The 22,244-nt window shown below is 36.1% G+C and overlaps 1 protein-coding gene across 1 annotated transcript in view; it reads right to left on the reverse strand.

Annotated features, from left to right (window-relative positions):
* Positions 1-22,244, reverse strand: part of ZMYM2 (zinc finger MYM-type containing 2) — a 91,929-nt gene that overhangs the window by 41,734 nt on the left and 27,951 nt on the right. Inside the window, 5 exon segments of the mRNA XM_075742231.1 lie at positions 2,259-2,374; positions 3,152-3,302; positions 15,941-16,153; positions 17,041-17,206; positions 20,721-21,006. Of these exon segments, the coding sequence (XP_075598346.1) occupies positions 2,259-2,374; positions 3,152-3,302; positions 15,941-16,153; positions 17,041-17,206; positions 20,721-21,006 (932 nt within the window).

The raw sequence follows: 22,244 nt of genomic DNA on the forward strand, positions 1-22,244 counted from the left end.
AAGACAAGATACAGTCACGCTATTCTACCACCAATTGCCAAAGCGGGGGGGGGGAATCAATCACATCAAGCAGGCTATTCTCTCTCTTTTACCCCCTTTCTTACAAGGGGGAATGCTCTTGCAAGCTGTCCACACAATGAAGAATATAGATTATGGACATAAGTTGCACAACAAGCAGCTCAACTGAATCTTTCAAATATTTTAATACATTAAAACAACAGTTAGCTAGAAACAAAAGGTTATACATAAGATAAAATGACAATCAACCCTAAAGTACTGTAAACAAATTGGGATTGAAATATTCCAACCCATTTGTAACCAAAATGATGAAAATTTTTGCAGAAGGGAGACACAGACCTGAAACAGCAGTTATTCTGTTCTGAGAAGGGTAACCCCTACAAAGAAAAACATACAGGAAGAACAGGTACAGGAAGAAAAAGGGATTAACATAATGCCAGAAGATTAAAACATGAGTTATCCACATTAATAAACAGTGAAAAATATGGAGCACCATAGCAATTCAGCCACTTTTGGAAAAGATCATTGAGAAAACATTAAAATTGCCTGAATGGATTAAACCATTTTCTCAGTTTAGTTCAATCCCTTATGCGTCATTTCAGTGTGGAAAAAAGCCTCAAGGGAAACACTTGCAGTCCAGTGCTCACACTGTGGTACACCGTCCTTTCCACCTAAATACTAAACGAACAGAACAAAGAAGCTGTTCTCATACAGGCTGTGGGCAACCTGGTCTAGTGGAGGGTGTCCCTGCCCACAGCAGGGGACTGGAACTAGATGATGTTTGAGGTCCCTTCCAACCCAAACCATTCTGTGATTCTATACAATCGACTTATCTAATGATGAATATATTTTATTCTTCTGGACAGTGAATGTATGAAAACTATCAAAAGTTAGAATCCAACAGAGATGTCTGAGCAAACAAACTGTAAGAAAGTGACCACCTACCCGTTCTTGATCTTTACTGAGAATTCACAGACTCTGTGGCTGCTCTAATTAAAGTCCACTACAACATTAAAGAGACAGATCTACATGTAGCACAGAAACTGCAACAGAAGCATCAGCAAGGTCTCAGGTAAGATCAGAAACCCACAACCAACATCAACTGATCCAGCAGTTATATTCAATAATGGTGACTTATCTGCAAATCCAAGAAGGCCTAAGCTGTATTTGTCACTCACTAGCTTTATTTTTCTCAAGTAGCAGAAAGGTTTTGTTCTAAGAGCTTTTGGGGCTGCAATCAATTGTAAGACCACGTAGAATAAAATAGATGTCGAATGAGTTTGTAAGAAGTATTACAGATTTGTCATTACATACTAACAATCTGCATCTATTTTGCTAATCAGTTCCACTGACAGACATCTACTAAATTGGTTAGGATGGAAGTGCAGGACAGGGCTACATGATGGAGGTCCTATCCAGGGTACATTAAGGAGGCAATTAAGAGGTTGATTTGCTTTCCAGTTGACAGAAAACAGCCAAGTTTAATGACAAATGGGAAAACCCTGTATGGGTGTAACTGTTCAACGACACATGAGAAGGGAATTACCAATTATACAGTGCACATCTGGGAAAACTGTTTTTACATAGAAAAAATTGAAATATTTTCTTTAAAAATGTTCTTTGATCATCTATACATTAATCACTACAACACATTTTACATATGCTTTAACCTTAAATCATACTAAAAAGACGACATTTTCAACAAGCATAGCAGCCTCTTCCAGCGTGCCTATCATTAAATCTCTGGTTTCTGGACATAATTTAAACAGCTAGTTTCATCCATAAACATTGTAATGACTTAGGCTCAAACCTTTGATTTCAGAGACTGTCACTATTCTCCATGACGCATCTTCGTTAGTACAATATTCTACACGAGAATTTTGTTACTGTATTTAGTATAAGAGATGAAATGTGTTGATCTTAACACAAATCAGTAAGGCTCATCTCCATAAAGAGACTTGGGTGGTAAAAATAAGATGAGCAGTGCTATTGCTTTGTGTTTTCTTATGGTATTAAGGAGAAATGAGTTGTTACTATCCAATTTTATAAGCTGAAGATAGCAACTAGTGTTATCATTATGAAACAGTATTTTGACCAAACAGTTATGAAGCAAAAGCATCTATGTTAATTATAGCTCATAGACATGTATATAGAAGCAAGTTAGTTTAATATGCAAATATTTAACACAAATATAGGTACACAATTATTTAGGGAGGAAAAGACTTAACACAACAGCTAACCTGAAATTTAGCTACACAACTGGAACTGCAAAAGTTGTACAGTTTTCCATCAGGCATTGTGGCTTGATACTGAGGTAAAGAGTTTCGTTTACAAAAGTGGCAAATAATTTCCATACCTAAAAGAAAAACGTAGTTTACAAACAAAATAAACACAAAATAGTAGCGCAAAAAAAACCAAACCCCAAAACTGGATTACAGGTCAGCTCTTCCCACCGTTTAAATGTAAAAAGCTAAGATTAGTCTGTTTTCCAGTCAGCTTCTACAAGTCACATAAAAGAAATTACAGCGGTTTTGTGGAATTCTTCCATTAAAAGATCTGCATTAAATATGAAATAACACCTTTTTCTATAAAATTCACTAGAGCATTTTCAACTTTGAGTTCGCTGAATTGAGATCTATGCCTGCTTTGCATATTGAAGAACACACATTTTGAGTTATTTACCAGTTCCTTTCACCCAGATTAAAAACTTTACCTAGAAAATATCCATATACGTTATAACTACCTCTATCCTTCTCCAATTGTTGCTCAAGGAGATAAAATGCGGTTGGATCACAAACAAGGGAATATTGATTCATATGCATGAAAATTGCACCATCATTCTGTGACACATCAGAGCACATTAGGTCTCAACACTTTTTCCCTGGAAGCCTTAAGACAGTTGAAAACTCTTTCGAATTCAAGCAAAAAGGCCAGTGGAGAAAATGATCCTGCATGGGTCCATTTACTACTTTTGAGCAGATGATGATCTTTTATTCTTTTTTTTGTTTAAGTTTAGAAACCTCTAAAGGTGCATAGATTACTTCTTAAACAAAACAACCCACCCCCAGTGTTCAAACTTCAAAAAAAAGTCTACTCTTATCAGTGATGAAAATCCATCATCCTTTTCACTTACTTTGTGATTTTGCATATTTTGATTTGTGTGTGTTCATGCATGCAGTTGAGCAGTATGGCTCCATATATCCATTAGGTCCTATGCACTGAGTCATGTCAAAAAACCTGCACTGAGCTCTGCAGCCAGTACAAGATGTTAATTTGGCATATTTCTAAAATATAAAACAAAGCAAAACAATGCATTAGTTAAAACTATGTTTGGCTTTGGGTTTTAAATTATGGTATAACAAACACAGAAGAAAACTTATTTATTTACTTCTGCGATTTGGTCCCCCATCAGAACTTTCCTATATTAACTAGCTCTCATGAGCATCCTCTCAAGAGCATTCAGCACTACGGTTGGCTGTCTTACGCCTTGGCAGAAACTGACTAAAACTAAACTTCTGTGTAAAGGCAAAAACGAAACACATACCCCTCAAAAAACCCTAAGCAACCAAAAAAAAAAAAGCAAGCAACCAACAAACAACCAAAAAAACATCCCAAACCTCACCATCTGTGAGCTGTGGTAAGAGTATACAGCAAGTTACACTGAGTTGGAGAAGTTGGAGAGTTTGAAACAACTCTGTTCCTCTCTCCTTGTTGATGGGACAATAAGAAAAGAAACAGGAGTCTGGCGTGACAAAGACGAAGGATAAATAATGGTGCTAAACTCTGAAAAAATTTGTACTCTCCAAATGGTAACATCCTTAATATTATCAAGTATGAGTTAGACACAGCAGTTTCTTGGTAACAGCACTGCTGGGTGAACCTCTAACTTCTCAACTCCCCTAATTCCAGTCTTCCAGACAGGAGAAACACGCTGCAGAGTTCCTATGCTCCTCATTAGATTCAATGAGGAACTGTGACTCCATGAACCTGCTAACAGACTCAATTTTGACATCTCTCAACACAGCAGCCAGTCAATCAACAGTTTTCCACAGAAAGGAACAAATGTTCTAAAAGAAGCACAAAAAAAATCACACTAAGCAGAAATACCAATGACACAGTCAACACACAATAGTTCTGATCTACTACATGTATTACATACTTCAGTGTTAGAAAAATACCTCAAGCACCATAAAGCAAGTTTCAGGAAAAAAAATGTTTAGACACTTTCCCTGCCCATAGAAATAGTATCATGGTTTTGACAGTGATCATGGAGAATTCCTCATTTGAACAGCAATGAGTCTCCTATCACACAGATTCTCTCCTTATTGAGTATTCGGGAATACTCTATTGACTCTTAGGCACTTAAAATTTCTTCCCTTCTGTTGATGAATGATTGTTGCACTACCTCAAGGACTAAAGGAGGAAGGAAAGGCAAAGCATGTTTCATAGGTGCTTCACTTTGTTCAGAGTAACCGAAAGCTCAGTGGCTATCTTTGCTCTTACCATCCTTATCTACCTACATTTGACAAATAGCCAAATCCAGTCTCACAGCCAGCCAGAGAAGAAACTCTTATATGGGTTTATAACATGTATCATCTTTTATAACTCTTACGGGTTTATAACATGTATCATCTTTCCTCTATTAAAAACACGTACATAAAAACGTACAAATACATACGCCTCTGTCACTTTTGGGTGTAGCACCTTGCGGAGACCAGCACAATTTCGAAGTGCTGCACAACTTCACAATTTCCACATGCTGCTTTGATGAAACTTTTGCTGTAGATTTCCTCCAAACAAGAATGTGCCAAGATAACAAGCTCCTACCCAGAGGAGGATATTTTATATGACTCCAGCATCCCTCCTTCCCATCTTTCTTCATTTTTTCTCTGTTTGCCATTTAAAAGTTTTACCCAGCACCTAATAATTCTCCTTATCAGCCACAATACTCACAAAATTCACACCAAGACCAAAATGCAGCAATTATACTGTTCTACGAGTTGAACATGTATTGGCAGAATAGCTCCATCTCCTCTGACAGGCTAATAGACAGAAGCAAGGCATCAAGAATACTCCAAGTTATATTATCAGTGAGAATACAGGAGGTCACAATTTACAAAGGACTTGACTTGGAACAAGCTTAATGGACAACAACCATCAGAAAATCTGCATGTGCAAATAGCCTTGATACCTCTAGAGTAAACCCAAAATGGCAATCTAAAAGCACTGATGCAAATATGGCAAACAGCTTAACAAAGAGCCCTCAGGAATATTATCAGAAAACAACGCATAGGTAGGTGAAACTTTCACAAGTTCTAGGTCAAAAAAAAAAATCAAGCTGAGGCCATGATGACTTGAAGAGACAGCAAGATGAAAATAGGGGTTATAATAAATGAATTTATAGTAAGCTGATCAGAAAATAATTGGAAAAGATTCATTGTGTCAATAGCCTTCATGTTTCAACAAAAATCCCTTGAAAGTAGAAATAGCTTTTCCTAATCAGCATCCCAAATATCTTGCTATTTAACTTATGTCAAGAAAGGATCATACATACAAAGTACAGTGCAGCAGCACGTCCATCACTTCTGAATTTCAAACATCCTTACAATACTGGATTTGTTCACTGATTTCACCCTAGATCTTTCAGACTTAAAAGCAACAAGAAGAATCTTTATTACTATCTAGTAATAATACAGCAAACCTAAATCTAAATTATCAAGACTACAAAGAACAGGAATTTCCCAAGAACATACCAAGGATGCAGAAGATTCTATGGGTAGAAACAGAACCGTAACAGCAAAGCTCTCACTTTATTCTTGCCATGGCAACTAAGAAGACGGTTTGAATACTTCTGCATTATTAGACGTTTAAACATGTTACACAAATGAAGAAGAAAGGACACCAGTGAAGAAAAAAAAATAAAGACCCAAAATTGCTTTAAATTTATTGCTCTCAAAATCTCACAATCATCATCTCCTTCAACTTGAACTTTTTCCTGCATTTTTATTACTCTTGCCAGCACTCCCCAAACTTGTTTGAATATTACACCCATTCAAAACCCAAGGAGTTCAACACTATTAGAAAAGATTAAAGCATACCTGAAAGTATTAATCAATCAGCATTATACAGGTGTCTCAAACATTTATTTTTTAATAGTCTAACTCAAAGGCTTCCTCCATTGACATCAGAGAACCTCGTACTGTACCATCCCAAATGTTTTTAGACAGCCATAATGCAAACCAAGAATTTTCTTGTAGTGTCAGATTTCACTATGAGGCACTCTCTTCTCAAGTTTCTCAGGTAACTTACAGTTCTACTCTCACATCCATCACATGTTATCTTTCATCTCTAAGAATCTGCAGTATTAATTTCATTCTGTAGAAGAAGTAACATTTGAGAATCCTTACCCTAGAAGTACCCTTCTAGTTGGAATAAACAAAGAAAAGATTCAATTAAACTAAGGAGAACTACAGTAATGCTTTGGCTCAAAGAGCATTCTTATGAGGTAAGGATTTTTGGCCTGGAAACAAGGTAACTTATGAGGATAATGACAGAACCAAAAATGGTATAATATGGGGCACTATGGATCAACTGTTCATTGTCTTTTCTAATATTAACAACTATGGGAAATCACACAAATATCAACAGAAGTAGTTTCAAAACAACCAACAGGAAGTAGCTCCTCACTTAACAAACCACAGCTCAGCAGAACTTCTTACCAAAGACCGTCATGGATGGAAAAACTGCTTACATGCATTCACAAGGAGACTAGACAAGCACTAATTAAAGAGATTCGCTAAAGATAGCATACAGAAACATTGCATAAATTTCAAGAGATCCCTTGACTTCTACAGAGTTAGAAGTTGAGAATGCTCAGAGGAAAATAGCTTAAGTACCTGTCCTGTTCTTACTCCTCCTGCATGCCCACTTACATACACCACAGGAGTCTCAATCCCTGATTGGAACCAGAATAACTGTTCTCCTGTTCTTACTACAGAACATTTTTCTTTTTAATTGAATATTTTAACAATCCTCAAGGAAAAGTGGGTGTTCAGAAAAGAAATTAATGTAAAAAATGTAAAGCTGTATCAATGTTGTTGGTATTTCATGGTCAGGAGACAAAAGAAAGAACTTCACTGGCAGAGAGAAAAATAGAACAAAAGACGACCAAAATCTTCACTAAGTAAAGAGGGAACAAACAAAAAAACCCAATCCTAAACTTCCTGACTCTTATTTTGAAAATCACTGCCTCATTCTTTGTTTCAGAAGTAGAGAATGACAGAATCATGTAGATTGCAGAATGTCTCCAGAGGTCAAGTGCAACCTCCTGCTCAAATCAGGTCCAGAGCTGGTTGCCTAAGACCTTGTCCAGTCAAATATGCGCATCTCCAAGGATGAGTATTCCAAAACCCTTCTGGAGGATTTTCTCACCCTCACAGAAAAAAAGCTTTTCCTTCTATCTATATCAAGTTTCCCCTTGTTTTCAAGTTGTGTGTGCTGCCTCTCGTCTTTCCACTGTGCAGTTAGAAGATTCCAACTTTGTCCTGTCTATACCCTCCCACTAGATGACTGATCTCCTTTAGCCTTCTGAAGGTTGAAGAGACTAAAGACCTCCCAAGCCTGTCCTCCTATGTCATGTGCTCCAGCCCTCTAACATCCTGGTAGCTCTCCACTGAACTTCCATCATTATGTCAACATCTTTCATCTTGTGGAATCCAAAACTGGACTCAGTGCTCCAAATGCAATCTTAGAAGTGCAGAAGGGTTGTTGGTGGGGAGGGGCAGAAATCACTTCCCTTGACCGGCTGGCTACACTTTTGCTAATAGAGCAAGAGGTTTCCCAGAGAGGCTGCAGAGTCCCCACCCTTGGAAATACTCAAAACTCACATGTACACAGTCCTGAACAACCTGCTCCAGGTGATCCTGCTTGAGCAGGGGGGTGGACAAGATGACCTCCAGAGGTCTCTTCCAACCTCAAGCATTCTGTGATGCAATCCAGGATGCAGTTGGCCATCTCTGCTGCAAATGCACACTGCTAATTCCTGTTCAACTTGTTGTCCACCAAGATATCCAAGTCTTTTTCTGCAAAGTTGCTTTCTTGGCAGGCATCTCCCAATCCAGATGAAGTACTGGCTTCATCTCACACTCCTCGTGATACTTCAATGGTAGGCAAAACTGATTATAGACAAAAACCTGCACATTCAAACTAGTCTCGGTTTCAAGTTTCCTTCAAAGATGGAATTAACTCAAAACCAATCCACATTTACCAAGTATTTTCTTTCCATGCACCGCTTCTGGTGAACTCAAATCTACAGTGTCCTATGAAAATATTTGCAAGTTTAAGAACTGCAATATTAAGGAAACTATTAAGTAAAAACACTGCTATCAAATTAGGAAAGAAAATTGCATCAATTAGATTACTAAGTTAAAAAAAAAAAAAAAAAGAGTTAATCCAGAGGCAAAATTTCTAGACCCAGTGCCCTCCAAGGGGAAGCTTGATGCACAGTAGTCCAACCACACCTTTCCCTCCCTACTCCACCTAGATTCTGCATTGAGATGACCTAACTTTAGCTAGATCTCATTGCGTATCTGACCTCTTATCAAAGTATAAAGTCTAAGGTAAATGTAGAATCCTGAATATTCTTCTGTTATTATATTTGATTCTAAACCCACTCATTCTTTCATGACTTGTTTGTATACCCTATTAGAGACTTACTCACAGAAATCAGATCTACTTCACGGTAGGTATTATCATGACAGGTAACTGAGAAAAGGTGTATTATAAAGCTCTTCATGTGATTTGAAAATTCTTATGAGTTACTAGTTACACATTTAAAATCTTCATTCTGTCCACTAGGACAGTGTTAAACTGGCAACTACAGAAGCAGCAAGATGCAAGACAAAACAGATGAATGGGATATATTCCAGAAGTACAAGCATTGTTGCAACATAAATCCAAATTCCTGGAAATAATATAATTCACTTGGAGAGTTTCCGAGGAATTTTTCTTGCCATTATCTGCAACAATCATTTTAGAAGGAGTCTTAATCTTCCTTTACATCTCACTGAAAGCATCATGAAAGCTGAAGTCTAGAGCTCTTCTTGCATACATCCTAAGAAGAAAGATCAAGTCCTAAAATAAAAATCAGACCAATACTGTAATTTCATGGTATTTTACAAGTAAGCCTCACTTCTGTTTGCAACTGAAACTAATGAAAGTGTCTATTCTTGAACTATCTGGCTGCAAGAGTAGTTCAATAAAGCTATTAGTACCTTGCATCTAGGGAGCTGCGCTACAGACTTTTACTGTTGACTTAAAAAAGCAGTATGATCTGCTTCACGTGCCTTCAGAAGGCTAGAGAGCAGGATGAAGAACATCCCTGCAGTGTAAGACAGTATTCTTGCTACAACTCCTCCCATGCAAGGGCCAGTCAATTCAGAACACCAGAATACCAGCTGATTGCTACAATGCTATGTAGCAGCCCAAAGATTTTTTTCCAGTGGAAGGAAATGCTTTGCAGTTAAAACTCATATTGTCCACGGTAAAACAGATCAGTACATACTTCTCAATCCAGGCAAACTTCTCTCTGGTAGCTTTATAGAGTAACAGTTTCAGATTAGAAATAAGATGAATACCGGGGAAGCTTCTAGAAAAGAATATTCTGGGACAGAAACACAGTCAACCAGTGTTTGAATAGAAAGGTAAAGGAGAAAGAAGATATAAAATTTCTGTAAGTAGAAAAGCAGAGATATTCACTACATGGTATTCTGTGGTAACAGAGATCCATTAGTAAAGCAATCAAGAAAACAGCAGCTAAACTACTTCAGATTTATTTGAAAGAAGGATGGTCCAGATGGATCTAGAAGCAACATGCACATTTAAGAAAAGAACTAGATGTCACCAAAATCTGTAACAGCAAAGAAAGAAGAAACCGTATTATTCAGTCTTTTGAAATACTGCACCCCAATCATCTTTCCCCCAAGTATAACAACTGTAAACTTTTCCCTGCTCCAACAAAAGAGATTAAGATTAGTTACAACTCAAGAGTAACACCCAAGTCTTAAGAGCAAAAGCTGAAGTAATTGCTTTTGTGGCCGTTGAACACCAAGCGATTTGTGTTTACATTCCATCAGCTGAACTCTGCAAACAGCCAAATGAATAATTTGTCCAGTAACTTTTCTTTGGCATCTCCAACTGCCAGCACTCCCTCTTTTTGCCAGGTTTGTTCCCACTCTCAAGACACTTGCCTTCACGCCTTCAGGAAAAGCAGAGCTGAAAACCCGTTCTTCCCCTACCTCAAGAAGCAAGTTACTTCTATATTAACCAACTGTTTCAGCTGTTTCTGTTTTGCTTTTTCTTCCTCTTCCCCTCAACCCTGCCCAATTATTCCAGGTACAGCAATGCACAGATGTGGTTATATCCATTCTAACTCTTATGCCTGCTCGTATCACCTCCTTGCTTCCTCTTCCTAAGGATTTCCTGTGCTCCCACCCAGATCACATCTCACAATTTTGACTGCTGAAAGTACTTTTCTTCAGAACTACAAAGCTGTTTTAACATCACTGATGTATCCATCTCACTTTGTCTTCTAAAATATCAACAAAATAACACCCTGAACACTTACTATGACTGATATTCAGGTGCCTAATAAAAACTATATAATCAGTTGCCTTAAAGAGCAGCAAATTCTACAGTTGAAGACAGACATTCAAAGCAGAAATGGCAAAATAGCTGGTTATGGAAAACAGAAGTAAATAAAAAGGTAGGGAAAAAAGGTAGAAGAACAGGATGGTTTCTAGAAGCACTTGATTTGCCTCAGAGATGCAAGAAACTGGAGGCATAAATGCCAAGAGGCCTCAAGAAAACCCCACACCACTAAGCAGGAAGAAAGGGGAATTGACTGTTTCTTGACTAATAAAGATTTCTGTCATTTAACCATAGATGGGGTAAAAAGCATCAGGTCATCTCCATTTGTAGAAGTGTACATAGTATCAGATGTCAGGATTATGAGAGATATACTTAATAACAAGCTGTTACCTGAAGTGAGACAGAAGTGGTTTACCATATGAGGAAGAGACACCACTATTAAACCACAGCTTGAACTGGCTGAAGCCACAGAAGTGACCAGAAATTTTTTTTTTAAAAAAAAAAAGTATTGAAAATTAGTATTTCTAATATTTCAATGTAAAGGGACTGTTCAACTCTCACAATTACTGGTTTTGTCAACAGTATTTACTGTGAAACAGACAGCTGGAAACAACAGTTTACAAAGCAGTGACAACAGCAGGAAGCAGGAGTCCTAGAAAGGAGGACAGATCTGTCTTAATAGCAAAAAAGCATAGAAAAAAGAACAGATGCTGCATGGGACAAGACAAAGTTGAAAACCCTAGGTACTTCCACTGAGTACTATATGACAGGACATTCTAGCACAGCATTCAGTGAGATTTAAAATAGTAGATAATAAATTTGTGAAACTAAATGCAAACTCCACGTAAGCAATGAATCTTAAAGTTGCAGAACTGATATGCTTATTATTGCATACAGTGAAGGCTCCTAAACCCCAGCACATAGATAAAGCAGATTAAATGAGTTTTAATAAGTTTCACAAAAGCAGTCGTTTGGCAAGGAGTACAATTCAAAACAAGGTAGCGCACCTGCCTAGGTTGGGTTTTTTCTATTGCTTGTAAGTGAATAGCTTATAGGCATGGCACAGGGTGGTTAGTCTGGAAGCACATTCAGCACTAAGACTTCATCTAATCAAGTAAGTCAATCAAATGCACTTTTATTCAGTACTGAAGGAAATTTTTCATTAGAGAATGCAAGCATCCTCTCCAACTAGGAAAATACTCATTTGGGTTGCATTCACTCCATGCTCACTTCATGCCAGAGCTATTAAGAAGTCTATGAAGAAATCGCTAGAGCTCCTTCCCCCCTTTTTTGACAGCATATGAAGACCATCACTTTTAAGAAGCACCCAAAGCAAGCGAATTCCAGGTCATTTCTAACAAGAAGAATTTTAGTTAAGGAAACAAAGCAAAAAAGTAAAGGAACATTTGAAACTATTAAAGCATTGAATGCTTTCATGGCAGAATCAAGAGCACTGTGGACTGATAAGGCCAGTAAGCAAAGCAGTTAAAGATGTATTTTTAAAAGTAGACACAGACTCAGTTTTTTCTCAGTTGAACAGCTGAAAATTAAAAAGGTATGGTTGGCTGCACAAGCCAAGTCACAGAATTCACTTGTTCCTTAGAACAAAGTTGTCAAGCCTGTAACCAAATCCAGCAAACCAGAACACAAACAACATTGCAACTGCCTTGAAGAGTCAGTTGACTAATTTTGTAGAGACAGAAAATATGCAATAGTATCAGAAACATTGAAACAACATGTCTTCATGGCAGGAATATTTGGGGTCTGTTTCAATTTGTTGCATAGATACTAATTTTTAAATTAATCACTAAAGTAATTTTTAAAATGGTTAAATTCTCTTTTTAATTATATGAAATGTCTACTCAAAGAAAGAAAATATTTCAGCATTTGCACAATTACATAGACAATTTATCCACCTCCTTGTCAGATATTATTTCATTCTCTTCTAGTGTTTTTTGCTTTATTCATTTTGTTTAGCATCATTCTTTAGGTCCCTCTTGCCCCTCTACATGTGAGGAGTTTCAACCTCAGTGCAACAGGTAAAGAATTTATGATCTAGAAGTAGTAGTCATCTTCAGGTTTAAAAATATAACCACTTCCAATAAGGGTTTTGACATTTTATCTGAATTGTCACAGCTATTTAATTTCTGGTGGAAGGATTTTATTGTTGTTTTCTCTTTTTTTAAAAAAGCTTGACTTGCACTTAGCCATCTTCATGAACCGCTGTTGTGCCAGCAGGAAATTAACATGCTCTTGCATACAACCACAATGAGCATTAGTCAGGCTATGTCTATTTATTTTATTTTTTTTTTTTACAAATTCTTACACAATTTATTAATCTATTTATTTTTCATAGCTTTTTTTAATATGAAAGAAACCTAAGCTCTGTAATTACTTCAGTTTTAGGTAAGAAAGAACAGCTATCACCTCTCAGAAACGCAAAACACAGAATGCAATATTCAAGATTATTTGTGTCTCAGTTTTAAAGCAGGTTTTGAAACTGGTATGTACAAAGTTATGTGCGGCCATCACCTTGAAAAGTGACTTAGGCACTTCAGAAAAAAACTACACCCCATCCCCAGAATAACACTGTTTCTTACTCCCACCAACAGTCTAAAGCAGAGGAAAGAACCCCTTTGTAGCCGATGGATTATTTGAACTCAGTGGCCATTCTGAGAGCCACAGTAATTTTTATTACCCAAAATTTTAATTTTTTCATTCCAGGAAGAAAAAATGTCCATGATAAGTTATTGAAAATTATTTGTTGAAGTCAGTGTAATATTTATTAAAAAAAATAGGGGTGAAGTATATAGATAGGTACAAGTAATAAGAATCAGTTTTCATTTATTACTACTACAAATATATAGCATATTGATAGGTGTATAACATTAACAATATAAACTGCTTAATACAAAGCTCATACCAATAAGACCTATGTATTTTACAACTGTTTGTAAGAAAACATTTGCTAAAACTGTTACGTGACACACGATAATCAGTTGTACAACACAATGCTGTAATCAAATGATACATAACTTTTCCTATATTATTGATTCCATTGAGTTTATTTCAGTATGTAATAGCAACTCTCCCATTTCTCTCCTTCACTGGTTCTCCTTTAGAAGCAAGATCTAACAAGAAATTTCCAAGAAAACATTATGACTGAATAAAGCAACCTATGGTTTACCAATTGTAGCCCAATGAGTTGTCAGTGACATTTTCCAAAGTCTAAATTCCTTATATAAAACAGAATTCCGTGAATACATTCATTTCAAAAAAACCTTAATGCAAATGGAAGTTCAAACCTAAATAAATCCTGCTAGACAACTAAATATTCTCAAGTAATTGTGTCCTGAGCAACTTTGACACCTACAACAACATACACTAAAAAAACCCGCTAATTTTATAGTTTGAGTTTTTCTTTATATTAGAAATACCCCAAACCCCCCACACTCCAGGAACATTTGAAACCTACCAGTTAAGATTTACACTTCATCACCACTCCAAACCAGATGCACATAAGCACTAGAATTAAGCTTCTCTCAGCCTATTACAGTTCCCCAGCACAAAATATTTCCACAAAAGAATTAAGAATTTGCTTGAATAAAGTCTGCTGTCAGAACACCAAAAAAATGCGTCTCAATTTTAAAGGTTCTCTTAAGGATCCTCACAATAATGCACAATACTCAACACTACTTGTGAAGGTTCCTGGTACTGCAAACTGCTCCTCCTCCCCAGATCGAACTGGAACATACAGCTTGCTACCCATATCCTTCTCATTCTCAAATACATATCTAAACACAAAATACAACAATATCTGAACAAATAAGAGTACAGTCTGTAATGAGTTAAGTACAGATTTATCATTCAACCTCTCAAAATTCCACGTTCATTTCATAATTCCATGTGCAGTGCATGTTATACTGGTTGTGTGGGAATGTCTCAAGTTCAAAGTTAATGGCATGCCTTTTTGTTTCTTCGAGAGACAGTATTCAACGTTTCTTCAAGTCTTTCCATGGCTTCTGGGCATGCCTATGTTTTTAGTATCTTGGAAACCTATCCTGTCCCTTTTGGTATAGCTGTGACAAAAGAATAACGCTTATGTTATGTTTTCAGTTACGCTGTTTACAAATGCATGTTTCCAGATTTGCTGTTTGCACATTGCATATACACAAGAACAGCCATCCCCAAAAGTATCAAAACTGAATGTCCAAAGAGAAAATACAAACATACATGATTCAACATTAAAGAATTTAAAAACATTCAGCACTGCACTCCCTTTTCTCTTGGACCACTGGTTTCTTAAAAATGGAAAGAGATGAAGAAAGAACCCAAAGCAATGTGCAGCGCTGGGGGGGCTCACATATTCAAGTGTGAACTTCAAAATCAGATGAAGAAATTTCTTGCTAGTAAAATAGTACTTTCATATTTCATAACACTATCCCTATAAACTCAGGGCAGAATGTACCAAGCAAAAAAACTCAAAGAAAAAAAAAATCCCCAAATTGCATATCCTGCCCCAAAATATTTAAAATTTCAGAGCTATCCTATTATACCATAAATAGGGTGAATAACATTTAAACCTTCCAGCCAGCATTAGCAATGGTTCAGAGCTAAGCGGGCTCTGTAATATTTAAGAGACATCAATTTCAGATTTCTTGATTTGGAATTATTTTTAACCACAACGATGATTATTTCTTGACAGTCTTAAGAATCAATAACAATCAAACCAAGTAAAGAAAATGAAAGCACAAAATTTAAGGTGTGGAAGGGTGAAAGTAACAATAAATTTTGAAATCTATGCTGTACAGTGAAGGAGGTTAGCCATAGCACAGGTACACAGCCAACATATAATCACTCAAAGCATTCTCATAGCAATGTCCAAATCTGTATGCTCTCCACATTTTTGAATGTTTCGATTGCATACAAACAAGCGTTTGTATCTAAAAGAGAACATCATTTAAGCTTGTGTGTCAGGCTTGCTATTAATATACTCGTGATACACACATTAGAAATAAACAGAAATTATTAACCGAAAGTTTAATTTCAATGTTATTTTCATGAATAACAAATAGGTACTGCTATTACAACATCAAAGAAAGCCAGTAATAAAGGTCCATTCTGGCTAGTTTGCCCTCACTGACATTATTTAATTTTTAGAAGTATGCTATTTAAGACTTCTAACAAGAAGTAAAAACATGTTATGAATAACAGGATAAGTTTAAGGAGTGTTATTGTTTATTTAATTTTAAGTTATAGGTAAAGAAGTAATTACCTGCTTGTATTCACCAACGCAGTTCTGACAGCAGAATCTTTTCTGCTGACCATCAACAGTAAGAATATTGTTTCCAGCTCCTTTACTGGGCAAATACTCCCCACAATGCTCACAGCAATTCATTATTAAACCATTTGCCATCCTGTATCTATTGAAGCAATGATCACTGCAGAGCTTATGAGTCATATTTTTAAAGCTAACTTCATGACGAATCTAAAAAATAAAAATAAAGAAGTATTCTATCACCACACAAGCATAAAGTTGCCTGAAACAACTAGACAAGCCAGAAGTCTTACATTCAAGTACAATAACTAAAAAACAGATCATACTAGCTAACTATCCAAGAACAGAGATGCTTGAAATGACCATGAAATACAGAGAGAAATTGGTGTTTCTGTTGTCTCCAGAGTTCTAAAAAAAAAAAAAAAAAAAAAAAAAAAAGTCTTGTTCTACATTTGTTCTTGTAGTCTAGAAGTAAAGATCACAGAGAAGGATGTAATAATTGCGTATCAGAGCAGAAGGTCAATTTATGCAATTTTATAAAATACTCAATTTGCAGGCTAAAAACATGGCATATGAAGACTGGCCAGATACACATGGTGTGTAAAGTAGCAGTCTGAACTATGGTGAGCCCAGTAATGCCATCAAGAATAAACTAATAAATTAACGAGAATTTAAAATTACATATCTTGTAAACATTTCCAAAAACATTTGCATAATATTTCAACATATACAGTAAAAATAAAGTAAATAGTACAGTAAATCTTGACTTTTTTCAACAGCAGTTCTTCTGCATGGGAGATCTAGGTTATAATTACAAGATTCTACGCCTAATCAAATTGTTGACAGTAGCTACAAGGTATCAGCAAAAGGCACTTCAAGTTTCTGAAGCAAAAATCAAATATTAACCTCTGAATTCTTTCTTCCTTCCTTCAGTCGCTCTTCAGGAATGTTAAGCTTGCATATCTCAATATCTCATTGCATATGAAAATACTGAATCATATTTTAAATCTCCTTATTTTCAGTTATCTTATTTCAGAATGTAAGTTATTAATATTGTCATTATTCAGAAAGATAAGAGAAAAAACAGTCAACCAGACCTCAGTTAGTTTACCACAAATAGTGCATCTTGATTTATTCAAAACTCCTTTCGAGGGATTCTGTTTATCTTCATAGAAGGCTAAACATGACGTACTGCAAAACTCCTGGAAAGACTCACTGGAATCAACTTGAGCAACAATGGTACCTTTCATTGTTGTTATATCTCTGAAAGACAAAAAAAACCCTCTAGCGTGCTTGTGTATATATACATACATGTATGTAAACAAGAACATTTTACATCTTATAAGATTGAGTCTTCCTTTCAATGCTTACATTTCAAATCTGTTCTGTGGGTGTACAGTTAGTCACATGTCAAACATTAAGAAGTTTAATAATATTTTTACAACTACTCTAAGTACTGCAAGTACAATGTTTTTCCTGTGTAAAAACACCTTTTTGTTTGTATTGGGTTTATTTTTTTCCCATTACATTATTCTAGAACTAAGTGACATTAACGCATCATTAGGTACCAGCTGTGGCAAACTCAATCTCATACAAAAAATTAACACAGCAAATTTAAACTAGCTCTTCTGCAACTCTACACAAAAACTATACTGAAGTTTCATATGAAAAATTCAGATTGATAGTGAAAGACAAGAAATGGTCTTTATTTGTAACTCCACCATTTCTGGAATTAACCTCCAGATAGAATGAGGGGAGGAGAGAAGGTTGTTTTCCCACACTTACAAATATAACCAAAAAGCTTAAAACTCTACCACAAACTTGCCTAGTTTTATCATTTAAAAAAAAAATTAATTCCTTCATTGCTTTAAAGTTCCAAAGCACCTGAACAGTTAATGCAGTTGCCCATGAAACCACACCAATTTAATGTGCTAAACCAGACAAGCAATCATCAATAAAATTAATTTGAAATAGAGCAAACCTTCTTCTAAGAAAACTGACCTACATTGTTTTTCACTGAAATTCTAGACTTCTGTGATCTTCGATTGTATGCTGTGCACATTTGCTAAGTTAGCAGTCACTAACACCATGCTTGTCAGTGCACCTTTGTAATCAGGTCTCCCAGACTTCTAAGGTAACTTCTTAGGTGGTTTCACTCTTAATCCTATACTATCACATACCATAAATTAGAAGCAGAAAGGAGAAGAAATAAAAGCCTTCCCCTCTGTCCTCTAAGCAAAAAAAAAAACCAAACAAACCCAACAATTACTGACATACAGGACATACTATTGGGCAGAAAAAATAAAAGAGCTGACTGGGCACATCTGGATCTCCACTGACACCATGATGGATCACCAGCTGGAAAAGACATGCCCCAGACACTCATAACTAGGAGCCCTGAAACTAAGATGAGTGGAAAACAGTGGAAAAATGCTGTATGCTTCCCTAGACAGACTCCCTTCAAAATAAACTTGTATTGCCCCTGGATACTAACACTTGCAAGCCTGCCTTCTTCCATCAAAGGAAAGTCAGCAGATTTTGGCTTACCCTTTCGCAAGCTAGTACGGACTTGTGTTGGGGAGCGTTATCACTTCTGTTCTGCAAAACAAACCCAGAGCTCCTGCCCAGAGGAGCTTACAGTTTCTGGCTGGATTCCACCAGGACTTACACACACTATTAACTTGTATCAAAGGAACCAAGTGTGAAGTCAAAAAAGTGTAACACAAGTCAATAAAAATTAACTAAGGAGAATATCAGATATTTCCTATACATTCCTTCTTATAATAATTCCTATGCTATTTATGTAGTTACAGAGGTTCAGAAGAGTGCTAGAAAAGTGGTTTACGATAAAAATTCGTAAGAATTCTGACTCTTCAGATGCAGTTATACAATTTTTTTTAAAAAGGTTATTGTAGGCTTCACTTTTTCCACTTAAAGTAATCCACACATTTAAAGATAAATCTGAGCATTACCTCTGAAAGGCTGACCGATAACGTATCAACTATTATCATCTATCCAACTTACATACAAAATCTTCGTTATTTTGCCAGAGTTTCCTTATCCTTTTACTGAACTGCAATCTGACAATAGTCTGTTTTAGGAGGAAAAGAACACTGAAGCAAGTACAGAGCAAAGAGTACCTTGCTACGACCATGTACCAAAAATTCGGCAATGAGGCAAAAAAAAGGCTGGATAAGATTGGGTTTCACAGCAAAGCCATGCTACAGAGGAACAATTTCATGCATATACTGCCTACTATTTAACTGTGATTGTGTAAGCAACTGCCTACTAGTAGAAGAGCAAAGACAAACTTCACCTCAAAAATTGTCAAAGGTGACTTCACAGAGGTTCTCTGGAAATCAAATACACTAAACAAACTATTTTAAGTAATCCCAAAAGCTAGAAATAATGTATTTTCCTCATCATTCAAAAATAAAGCTTTTTCATTTAGGGCAGTTTTGTGTGCAGCCTCTTACAATACATAGGTAAGTATCTCCAAAGTTGCAAGTGAGCACAGATTTAGCCATGAGTTTTCAAGATTTCAGTCAGAAATAAAAAGATTAGTCTAATCTGCATCTTTATATATAATACAGCTAGCTGAATATGATAGTAACCAGATTACTTCTAAAGAAAGTGTATAAACATGTACAAGCCAACAAATAGAGTACAGAGTGCTTTTACCTAACTCTGTAGAGGCGAAGGTTGAGAGAATTTTTTAAAAAGCTAAAATATGTTAAATCTGCAAGGTTTTCAGTGTATCAAGGTACCAATACACACAGGTTATCAATATTTTCTACATAGTTTTACTGAGTCTGAAGGAAAAAAAAAAGATTCAGATCAGTAGCTTACATCTGAATACATTAATCCACTACACTGCATACTGAAGTATAACTTTTTCAGTAGTTTAAAACTGTGATTGAGCAAAGATCACCCACTGCAAAACATACAATAACAAAGGCAGTCTTTACTGCAAGTCTTCTTTAGTTCAGCAAGAATTCATCATTTAACTAGTGTCGCTCCAGGATGCACTGAATTGAGACTTTACTGGAAAAAAATACGAAAAAGTGCAAGTATCTCAGTAAGCAGTACACTGAAAGAAAAAGATAGTACTGCTATTTTGTACACCTAATACTACAATAGTACAATTACGGAAGATTTCTCTTTGATAATTTTAAGTTTGGGAAATAATGAAAATTACAACTCAAACCTAAGCAATAATTTAGAATAAGCCACTTCTAGGTATGCCTGTCACTCCCTGTACTGCCCACTTACGGCATCTTCAAAAGCTGCCATAGTTGCCCCTAACTATGGGGAAAGTCTAAGGCTTCTCTCCCCTGCTTCTTGCAAGTATCAGTTTCTCTTCCCTTCTAAAGCCTCTAGATTTTATATCTTCATCTATCAAAAGGAATGCCTTCTGTACAATATAAGGTCCATTTTTTTCATAAAGGTCTTTAGCTATAAAGACTATATCTTGTACAGGATATAACATTGTAACTCAAACACCTTGTCTTTAAAAAAATTAGTAATTTTTAATGTATTGGCTTTCATAGAAACAATCTACCATACTCTGAATTCAAAAGCTGGTAGGCTTTTTGTTTTGCTATAGCAGAAACAGCAAGTTCAACATTTCCAAACAACATTAAAGTGACACTACATAAAGTACTGGTTTATAGTCAGATTTTATATCATTAATGGAGCAATTCTCATACATGCATAAGAATCTCAAGTATTACTGGATTTAGCTGCTAATATGAAATCAAATTCAAAAATCCCTTACTTTCTGCACATAACACAAAGTTTCTTTGGAGTGGGTTTGTGTGAGAATGATGAGAGGCAGGTAGTAGAACAAAAAAGGTGAGCTGATCCTTTTCGCTGATAGGCAGTCTGTCCCTTTTGTAAAGGCTTTTTGCAGTTTGCACATGTGACTTTAACCTGTTTAGGAGGCTGCTGCTGGGCAGAAGGCTGGAAAATCTGTTTAGGAAGCGATGCTACTGGTGACAAGGAATCCACACCTGATTGCTTCTGATTCCTAGGGAAGGAAGCTGACTGGGATATCCAAGAATCTTCAAGACAAAAAAAAAACAAAAACAAAACCAAAACAACGAAATATAAACCCAAGTGAACAGACATGTACATATACACAGAATAATATTCATAGGCATATGATCATAAAAAATAATTTTTCTGTTGGAACTGACAATTAACAGAAGATAGATCCTATTTTAGAAATTCAGGTTGAAAGTAAAATGTTGTTTGATAGTACCACTCTCCACTATTAGAAAGCTTCAAAACATGAACAAATTTCAGGATGGTCCCTTCCTATACCTAGTGACTAGTTTTGCAGACCTCAATTCACTTACACTGGGTTTGCAAACTGGCAATTTTATCTTCAGAGAAACAAAACTGCAATTACCAACTGCAATTAAAAAAACCAAACCAACAGAGAACATGGAACTTCTAAACTAAGGTTTGAGATATAAAATCTACAAATGTGAAAGAACATGAAATCTCAGATTTTCATTAGTTATTTTGTTGTAAAACTTTAACAAGCATCTGTAAAAGTTCACATGTCCGGCCTCATTGATAAACCCTAGAACTGGGGTTCCCCACACTGATTTCCTAGACTAGCCTGCAGCCAGAGAACTATACTGCAGTTAAAGCGAAGCACAGTGTGTCCACAGCTGGGATTTGCATCTCCTGAAAGAATTCCTGGTTTTCTCAATAACCTTTTCAATGCAATGAATACCACTTAATGTGCAAACTGGCAAAGTCATGAGAGTTCCAAGTCTTCCTCAGTAGAAATCAATGAACCTAGAAAATAATATTTCATTAAGTTCTGGCAGTACACAAATCCATGTCCCTGTGTTCCAGACTCCACTAGAACTCCATCTGTAGTTTTGGACAACAAACTACTATTGAACTAAGTCATCTTTTCCCAATCTTTTGTAGCATAACATGCTACAGAGTAACTTGCATAACAAGAACTTAAGTAAAACTTTTTCTCTAACAGAAATACATCTAGAGAGATCACATACTTCTGTTAAATTACACACTGGGTATGTTGGTTTGGAGCAGAATATACAGTTCTGGGGGGAAAAAAATCCCCCAATAAAACACAATTTCTAGGCTTTTCTCTAGAATTTAAGCTTTCATTTTAAATAATTACCACCAGAATTTAGGAACGTTGAGCTTCTGAAGAATGCCAAGAATGATACATTACTTAAGCATGAATTAAAACCTGAACAGAAACTTCTTTCCATTATGAAAAACATTTATACACATTTTCAATAGTGTGTGTCAG

Source organism: Balearica regulorum, chromosome 1 (assembly GCF_011004875.1).
Source record: "Balearica regulorum gibbericeps isolate bBalReg1 chromosome 1, bBalReg1.pri, whole genome shotgun sequence".
Lineage (NCBI taxonomy): Eukaryota > Metazoa > Chordata > Aves > Gruiformes > Gruidae > Balearica > Balearica regulorum.